This window comes from Jatropha curcas, chromosome 1 (genome assembly GCF_041381405.1).
Source record: "Jatropha curcas cultivar XTBG-Jc1 chromosome 1, XTBG_Jcur_1.0, whole genome shotgun sequence".
In the NCBI taxonomy this organism is placed as follows: Eukaryota; Viridiplantae; Streptophyta; class Magnoliopsida; order Malpighiales; family Euphorbiaceae; genus Jatropha; species Jatropha curcas.
This window is the reverse complement of record NC_143151.1, coordinates 24713772-24723593: the sequence shown is the minus strand read 5'-3', so window position 1 is coordinate 24723593 and position 9822 is coordinate 24713772. Positions and strand designations below refer to the sequence as shown.

Below are 9822 nucleotides of genomic sequence, written 5' to 3'. Positions count from 1 at the left end.
TTAATCTCACTTTTCACTGCAATAATTTTTTTAGTAATAAATATAGAAAGGACATGCTTAATAATATCAACATTTTAATTCTAAATCGATAAATTACTTAATTTAATGACATAATCAAGAATTAAAATATGAATAATAATGTAAGATTAAAAATTATAAATTCCTACTTGCAACTAGGGAGGTACCAGGTGAGTACCCACTTAAAATGCACCATCCGAAATTCAAACCCTAACCTGAAGATAAATTAAATATGCGAACCTGTTTACAAATTCATATTTAGCAAGCTTAAGGTGGCCATTGACATTCCAAAATATTTATTTAGAATAAATTTTTATGAAAAATTATATTTTGTTCCTTTAAAATATAGAAAATTTATATTTAGTCGTACAAGTTTTAAAAAAAATTTTTTCAGCCCTCTCAAAATAATTGTCCTGACTTTGCCCCTGTCCGAACCTATCTCGTACTCGATTATAATCACCCGTTTAATAATATTTTTTATTTTTATTTTAAAAATAAAAAAGTAAATATTATAAAATTATTATTGACTTTATAAAAATAAATAAATAAATATAATTATAATATTAATTATATATATATTTTTTTTAAAATACTTATTTTAAATATTTTTAGAATATTAATTAAATGAGTAACAGTTGCATATAAGTGGGCCCATTACAAATTTTTATTCACTCAACTTGGTTGGGCTGGGGTAGAACCCCGTATAAACACCGACAAATGAATGCTTTGTTATAAACCAAATAAAAATTTAAAAGCAAAAAAAAAAAAAAAAATGAGACTGAGATAGGAGCATATAATCATTACAAAGTTATACAAACAGCAGCAACTTTTTTATAGACGAAATGTCGTTTCGGCCTTGGCCCTGCCACACAGAAGTGCATTCTTTGGAATATTGTACTCATCTCTAATAGACCTCACTGGAGAATAAACCCGCAGATAAAACTGTTGGCCCAAGTATTGCCTGGCCCAAAATTCACTCCTCACATTCCACATTCCCACGTTATCAAGCGCCACATATATAGCAGTCCATGACTTTGGGTACACCTGCACACACAGGATTGCTAATTAGCATTGGCTACCAATTTAAGTGCTTGCATACTCAACAAAAATCAATAACAAAATTGAAATATCTCACCTGTGTGGTGCAACGCGAAACTGCATCTCTAAGATTGTATTCATTACGACTAGCTGATGTCCATACTCCTCCATTCATTCTGCAAATATGCAAATTAGTCAGTGAAAAAAGCGATCCCGTGCACGAAGCATTCTACGTGTGTGGGCGCTCGGGAGAGTTAAATGTAATATGATACGTGAAAACAACACTTACCCAACAACCCAAAAGTTGTATCCATCGATGTGCCATGTTTGGACAATGTTCTCATGGTTTTGAAACACAATCTCGACAAAGTCCCTGAAACCAGCGCCCATGACGGAAGTGTCAAGATACATCTTCTTGTGTGTTGGATAATCAGGAATGCTTCCAACTCGAAAAACGCCACTAATGTTGAAGTAATCAGCAATCTTTAAAGGAGTGTCAGCAGGAACAAATGATACACTGTTAACTGCGTATCTCTGCTTCCTATTAACTTGACCTGCTGAGCTCTCTAGCTTGATTGTTCTACTAATGTTTATTAGTCCATAGTGGTATGATCCTTGAGGATTTGGTCTTGGTCCACTTGCTGTAAGGTTTGTCCTGGTAATCAATAGTTTGATATCAATTTTTGATAAAAGATTATTAGTTAGGATATAAATTTGCATCTTCTAATTCAAAATTTATAAGACCCACAAAACTTATAAAATCACGTACCTAATGGAGCGAGCCTGATTAAGTGACCAGTTGATCTGAGTGGTCGGTCCACCGGGGATTGGACCGGAGACTTGCTTGTTAGAGTTACTATAGTGAAGAATGGCAGTGGTGGTAAGGACCTTGGAGGTGAACCGAGTTGAAACTGCAATGTAATAGTTCTGAGGAGGCTGATCAGCTGTGACTAAGACTGAATAAGATTGACCAACATGGACATCCAATGATGAATAGGTTGTCTGGACTGTGTGGGTTCCTTCAACTTCGACCAGCTTCATTGTGTGGCCCTGGATTCGAAAATTGAGCGAATTCTGGAGTCCCACATTTGATATTCTCAGCCTGTAAGTTTTTCCTGCAATAGGTTTACTAATCATCTCAGCCTGTTTACTACTTACTACATAGACTTAAAGAGTTTAATGACTCTTAAATCAAGTATTTAAGAGTTTTAATTCGCAGAACCCATTTCAAAAATTACCTTGTTCAAATGTGAAATATGTAGCATTGGGTCCACGACCGTTGATCAAAATACCATCTGGAAAAGGGAGCCTATGCCCACGATCTAAAATTGCCTTCAATTTCTGAAATCACAAATAGGGCAAAACATTGTTAATATTTTGAATTATAATTATATAACAATGTCAATTTAGAGCTGGATGCTGTTAATTTAATTACCGTGTGGTTAGTCTTAAACCAATCTCCAATAAGAACAGTGAAATCATCGGCTGGTTCAGGAAATGGAACCGGAATCAATGGCCTACTAAGAATCCGGATGCCCCCGAAGCCACCAGCTGCCTTGTGGAAGGCAAGAGATGGGAAATAGAAGAAGCTGCCAATTTGATCCTTCACTTGTAATGTGTAAGTGAAATTCTTGCCTGGTGGTATTGGACAAGTTGTTCCATATACTCCATCTTGATATGAATTTCTCCTTTGTTGAACCCCATTCCTGGAATGCCATATTATTGATCAGTATCATTTCAACTCATAAGATCTCAACCGATCAATGACCAATAAGTTCTACTGACAAACTAGTTGGACTCGGTTGAATTTTTCAGTTCTATTCCGTTTTATGCACAGTTAAATCCGCACTAATGTCACAATTACAAAAATTGAAAAAAAAAAATTAGGAAAGAAGGAAGAGGAAAAGTAAAACAAGGAACAAGAAAGAGAGGACTTGACTCGTGACCAATAAGCCAACCAAATAATCACATTTCACTTTACAGTTGTTCTTGTTCATTAATCTGAAAATCAATACTCAAAAAACAACTAAAAGCTTAAAGGCAATAAATAATAGAGTGAACGTCACAATTCACATCTACAACAAGAATTAATGTTGGTCATAATTCTACTATTCTAAGATCAAATCCACCATTATTACGTGATCATAAAAAGTCAGCATTTCTTCCTTTTACCCTTTACTTAATTATTTAATTATATAGATAATATTTATTTTTCAATCCAATTGATTTTTTTAATTAGATTCACACTGAAGTTAAATTGACATTTTTAAAGGTTAATGAATTCAAATATTGAACCTTTATTAATTTTTATTTACATTATTAAAAAAATTCATAAATGAACAATGTTGAAATATTAACCACATTTCATATTCCATATTTTAATATTCTAAAATCAAATTCTATACTTAAATTTAATATAATATCTATACCAATTGTGAAAAAGTTTGTATCTACGAGTTCTATAGCTTAGTATGTCTTTACAAAATTGCTCATCTATAATCCAAGTGCGGCATCATATTTTCCAAGTTAATTATTTTTTTTTTCAGAAAAGGAAAAAGAAAAAAAAACAACCTACATTGCCATTTTTGCATGTAATGCCATTTTTACATTCTTGCATGTAACTAACTAAGAGCTATAAAATGTATGTGCAGTTGAGGTTTGCAGCCCTAAAAGGTAATGTAAATGATACGTGATGACCATTTTATGCGATGGAATTTGCTTTTCAAAAATCTAAAAAAGATAGGCAGTGTATATTGTTAAGCTGGAAAACCGTGTAAAATAAAATAAAATACGTAACAATAATTATGAGGTTTCTTTAGAGAAAGTCCATATTATTATACCGTGTATATTTAATTATTATACCATATTATTTTCCATCACTCCATATTATCTTTTTCTTTTAAAAAATAATTATCATACCTTTTTTTTTTTTTTTTTGTGTTCATGCAAAATTTATAAAGGTAAAAGGGATTTAAGGCAAATCATTATAACATGCTATACACACAGACCTTAAAGAAAACTAGAGTATGATTTATATGAAATAAACATTGTAATTCTCACCATGAAATGAGAAAAGGCTCTGGCAAGCTATTATGTACATTGATGATAAGATTGTTGTTGGTGACAGAATATATATCAGGTCCTGGAAATTGTCCATTGATAAGAATTCCCTGTAAAAACATATACATATATATGAATATCATTTTCAGATCAATCTTGAAATGTAAAATTTATGTGAACGACAACCAGTTACTATCACATACCTGCTGTTTTACACCAAGTGGATAAATATCGCCATACGTAACATTCCAGTCGAAGAATCTGTAAGGATCTTCAGCTCCAACAACAGTAAGAAAAGTGCAAAGAACACCATAGATAACCCAGCTTGTAGCTTCCATTGTTACAAGAAAATGAAATATGGAGAATTAGTGAAAAATGAATGAATAAATAAAAGAATTGAAGAGAGGTATTTTCACAAGTCAGTCTAAAACAAACACTTATATATTGATTGATTGAAGTGTTGGTAATTGATACAGGTAGCTATTTAAAGTATAAACATAAAGGAGGGAATCTAAAAAAAAATGAGAAATAATAAATTAAAAAAGAAAAAATCCAAATAAAAAAGAAAAATTAAATTAAAATAAAAAATGGAAAGAAAATTGTTGTCACCGTGTCGGTTGGGTTTCTACGTGGAATATGTTGGAAAACGGTGGGGGCTCCACTTTCTTTTTTTTTTTTTTTTAAATAATTCATGTTCTTCTACATAAAGAACTACTAATGGTATAATCGTAACCAGTAAAGTTATAACACGTTTAAGAGCAACTGTTGTAGTGGTTATGATGGTCTTGTTATGGTGTGGGTTAGGAGTAGGTGATAAAACCTGAACAACCGCGTGGTGTTTTTTTGATTTCACATTCATGTGCTGGAAGATAGCGGATGGTCCGTGATTACTGACGGGACACACGGAAAATCCATGTGGGTAATTGCTGATGAACCAAACACGAAATGACTTTCTGGAATCGACGGATGTTATAAGTTTCCTTCAGTGGACCCACAAGCAATCAACGGAGGGTTGATGGAAATTGCGTATGAAAGATGCTAATAAATGGGAATGGGATTGTGAAATTAGTGTGTTTTTGGAAAATAAAATAAAAATAGAATTGAAGTCTGTGACATTCCATTTTGCTGGTGACAGCAATGATAAAAGCAAGTAGGAAACAGGGACAGATAGTGATTGGAAGAAAGAGAGCTTCAGAGAGCTGCAATTTGACTGGATTGCAAGTTGGAAATTTTTTTTGTAAAAAAATATTTTTAATTTTTGTATTTACTCAATTTTATAGTAATTATAAATATAGTTTTGCTTAAATTGAATTAATTGAAACTAAATTAATTAAACAAAAATCAAATTGTAACCAAATATTTTAAAACAATTATTAAAATAGTTAATAGTGTCTGATAGACCTTAATTTTAATTTAATCCTTTTTTTAAATGGAAAATAAAAAATTTGAGACAGCGTAATACCTAGGAGCAAACACATTGGAGATGACATTCACATTTTATAAGACGAAACGTGCTTCTTTTTATTTAAGTTTTAATCTTTAATGAGGGCATGGATAATATGTATATATTATAAGAATAGTAAGTACATTAAACATTTCCAGTTGTATTTATTTATTTATTTTTGGATGCCTTGAAAGTCAATTCTGTCACACGCATTCATGGCTGCTAAATATTTTAATAATTTCCTTCAAGTTTGGTTCAACGTGTAATGATGTGTATACGATGTAGTAAATGGAATAGTATCAGAAAAAAAAAGGGAAAATTTTATTTGTCAAATATTATTAGCATCATTTTATTTGATAAAAGTAAATTAATTTGACCGGTTATATTATCTTTTTATTTAAATTTAAATTCTCTTAATTAAAAAAATAAAGAATATCTTCTTTTAATATTTTTCTATATTAGAATTTTTACATTTTTAATTTTTTCTTATTTTGTCATCCAACAATTATTTTTTTTTTTTTTTTTGTTTTTGCATACATTATATTTGTATCCATAGTAACAAATCAAAATAAATTATATTGTGCTTATTCTAAAAAATGATAGCCCGAGTGCCTCCCATTGCTTTGTGTAATATCTTGTATAAAATTTTAACCCAAGCTTTAGCAAATAGGTTTTGCCTAATATTATTTTTGATAAGCAGTCTTCATTTGTTTTAGCCGCCTTATTTTTGATAATTTTCTTATTGCCTCTGAAATTATGCATAATATGTGTAGAAGAATTAGGATGGGTATGGGTTCCTATGCTCTTGAAATTGTTATTAGTAAAGTTTATGATCGGGTAATTAGGATTATTTGAGGGATATGCTTTTTCATATGGGTTTTACAGAACAACAGATTAATTGGATGTATATGTGTTTGTTGGCTCAAGGGCTTTTACAACCTCTTATTTTGATGATTAACAAAAATAATAAATTGAAATAATTTATTATATTGTGTTCTCTAAATTTTCTTTGTAGGAAATTTAATCAAGAATTCTCATAAAGTTGAAGATCATAGTCTATCCTATTGAAGATCAATGTATAAGGACTACTTGGAGACTTGAAGACCATATGTTTAGTAAGTTAGTTAGTTGAGTCTAATTCATTTTGTTAAAATAGAAAGATCAATTATGTCTATTCTAGCTAAAATCAAAATCAACTTTCTAGCTTTTTGATTTGTCATACTTAAAGAATATCTTTATATTAAAATAATATTTTTTAAAATATTCAGAGGGAAAAAGGTATTTCAAATTACACTTTTCAAATTAAAAATATATATTCTTTTTGATAAAAAGATTTTGGGGGCAAATAAGATCTTAAAACCACATTAGGCTTTTAAATTTGAAAAACCCACTTCCTAATATAGTACCATAGCCCAAACCTTTCTCTCTTTCTTGCTGAAAATCTACCCCCCATCTTTTTTCTCCCTTCTTCTTCTTTGTAAGGTTAACTCTGCAGTTTCAATGGGAAGAAAAATTTGTTTTGCATATAAAAGGTTGGCAAAAATCTTGAACAAGCATGAGAGAAAATTTGAGTTTATTGTTTTATTTTTAAAAACTCTCATCATAAGCCTTCATCTCTTTCTTCTTCTTCATGCTTGAAATGCATTATCTCTAAGAAAAGAGGATGAACTATATTTTGAGAGAGATATTCAAAACTGAATTCAAAAATATTTTTAAATCTCTTTCCTAAGCTTAAATGAGCGTAACTCTCTTTCTAATATAGGTTCTTGTTAATTTAGAATAAAGTAGAGGAAAACTAAATCAAAATCTTGTGAGAATAAAGCTTTTATTGTTTGGATAATCAAGCACCTCTCTTGAGTAAGAGCAATTCTTGTAAGTTTTCTAGTTCTTATTAAAAACTAGTGGGTTAAATTTTTATCTAGTTCTTTGATAAAAACTAGAAAGAACAAGTTTGTAAATTCTTTGAAAAACTTTGGGGAATGGTTAGGTCTAGGAGTTGAACTATTTCCATTGTACTTGGTTTGCTCTTGCCTTTGAAAAGAGTATGATAGTTAAGATCTCAAGATGATTTCTTAAGGAGTGGATGTAGGCATGAGAAACACTGAACCACTATAAAATTGATTGTGTTGTTTTCTCCTCTTTCATCTCTTAGTAGTTATAGTTGAATATACTCACACAATCACTTGATTATCCATTATGCTTGATGAATCAATTATGTTATATGTGCTGCATTATGATTATTTGATTTCTGAGGTTGTTGTGGTCAGTTACTGACTTACACAAACTCTGTTGACTAGTTTTAGTGAGCTATATTCAGTGATAGGTTTAACTTTATATTTTTTTGATGTCTATAATAAATCAGATTGAGTATTTAATTGATTTATCAATGTTTACTATCTGATTTGAGTTGTTATGTCATGTTGCTTCTGCTATGGTTGAAAAATTCTTGAAAATGTTTAATTTTTGATCTACCAATGCACCCTTGGATTTTGCCTATGGGGATGTATAATGTGTTTCTAGTTTTCAGTATATGGTTAATTTCAAAGGGAGTCAGATTGGTCCAATTATTATTGAAAGCGGTTTGAGTTAAGGAGATCCTCTATCTCCTTATCTTTTCATAGTTTGTGCTAAAGGTCTTTCATTAGTTTTTTCTAAGTCTGAAAGGAGGGATTGTATTCATGGTTATAAGATAGGGGTGAAATTTCCTCGGGTCTTTCATTTATTGTTCACTGATGATTCCTTGTTTTCTTTAATGCTAGCATTTTAGAGGCTAATAAAATTCGTAGTATTTTTTCTAAGTATGATATAGCTTATGGGCAGTCTGTTAATTATCAAAAATCGGGTATCATGTTTACACTTAATGTTCCCGATGCTCTTTGTAATGATGTTTCTAATATTCTCGAGGTAACTAATCCTCTTTGTGGTAGGAACTACCTTGTTTTGGCTTCTTTTACTGGTTGTAATAAAATTTTTTTATTTTCTTAAAGATAATCTTTGGAGGAGATTGAACAGTTGGGGTGACAAATTTTTATCTAGAGTGGGTAGAGAGGTTCTGATTAAATCTATTACCTAAGTCATCCTTACTTATTGTATGAGCGTCTTCTTGAACCCTACCATGGTGTGCAATGAGCTTCAAGTTATGGAATGGTAAAAAAGAGGGGAGTCGTGGTATTAATTGGCTATCATGGGATAAGATGAAGGGTCCAAAGAAGGAAGGGAGGGATGAGTTTTAGGGATCTTTATTTTACTTTAATGTTGTTATGCTTGGGAAGAAAGTGGAGGTTATTAACCAAAACTAACTCTCTCTTTTATAAAATTTTCAAAGCTAAATATTTTCATAAAGGGGGCTTTAATTTTAAACACGTCTTTAGGACGTAATCCAAGTTTTGTTTGGAAGAGTATCTTATGTTCAAACAATATCTTAAATCATGGGTTTTAATGACATGTAGGTGATGGCAAAAAATTTTTTATTAATAAAGACCCTTGGATTCTTAAAAATGATTTTTTCGAGGGCATGATGGAGGTGTGTTTATTGATGATACCATGAGAGTTTGTGACCTTTTTGTGAGTGGAGAAAAGAGATGGGATGTGAGTAAGGTTATGAAGTTCTTTAGTATGGATGATATCCGTGTTATTCTTAACATTCCCTTGAGCTTTTCTAGTGCTAAAGACACTTTCATATGACATTTTGAAAATAGGGGTTGTTATAGTGTTAAATCAGGTTACAGGGTGGCTTTTAGTGTGTTGGGTAGAGCGCCTCCTAGGTACAATGGTGGAATATGGGGTAGAATATGGAAGCTTGATGTGCCTCCAAAAATTTGAGATTTTATGTGGAGAGCAATAAGGGGTATATTACCTACAAAGGAAAACTTGTTAAAAAGAGGCATAGAAGCTACTGGTGAGCATGTGTTTTGTAATATGGAGGAGGATGTGGATCAGGTTTTGGTGCATTGTTTTAAGTTCTATGGGAGTATGGAGTTGAAGTGGTTTTGGTGCACCAACCCCTAATATTTCTTTTTAGAATATTTGTTACAAGTTTATAATACTCATGGTAAAGAAAGAGTTGAATTTTTTGCCCTTTATGCATGGAAAATTTGGAACTCTAGAAATTTTTTCTATTGGTCCTAGACTTGGCTTTCTACTCCATCAAATTCACGTTGCACGCTTCTCTTTATATGCATGAATGGCGTTTCTCTATGCATGCACGTCTTCTGCTGTCCAACCGTAAGTCACGGGCCACCCTTAGGGCTACTGCTCGACAT

At 31.5% G+C, this 9822-nt stretch overlaps 1 protein-coding gene across 1 annotated transcript; it reads right to left on the bottom strand.

Annotated features, from left to right (window-relative positions):
- Positions 1-634: 634 nt before the first annotated feature.
- LOC105644116 (L-ascorbate oxidase homolog) lies at positions 635-4578 on the bottom strand. The gene is made up of 8 exons (XM_012229717.4): positions 4320-4578; positions 4117-4226; positions 2492-2762; positions 2295-2397; positions 1826-2171; positions 1346-1711; positions 1154-1232; positions 635-1062 (listed from the first exon to the last, which is right to left on the bottom strand). Exons 1-8 carry the CDS (start codon positions 4452-4454, stop codon positions 850-852), a joined length of 1623 nt encoding a protein of 540 aa, XP_012085107.1. The 5' UTR covers positions 4455-4578; the 3' UTR covers positions 635-849.
- Positions 4579-9822: the final 5244 nt, after the last annotated feature.

Bases quoted from the DNA above. Each gene is read 5' to 3' on its own strand.
- LOC105644116 (XM_012229717.4), bottom strand. From the start codon at position 4,454: ATGGAAGCTACAAGCTGGGTTATCTATGGTGTTCTTTGCACTTTTCTT. The intron at 2,763-4,116 runs GTGAGAATTACA...ATGGCATTCCAG, and splicing joins GAGCCTTTTCTCATTTCATG to GAATGGGGTTCAACAAAGGA. The intron at 2,398-2,491 runs GTAATTAAATTA...TTGTGATTTCAG, and splicing joins GGTTTAAGACTAACCACACG to AAATTGAAGGCAATTTTAGA.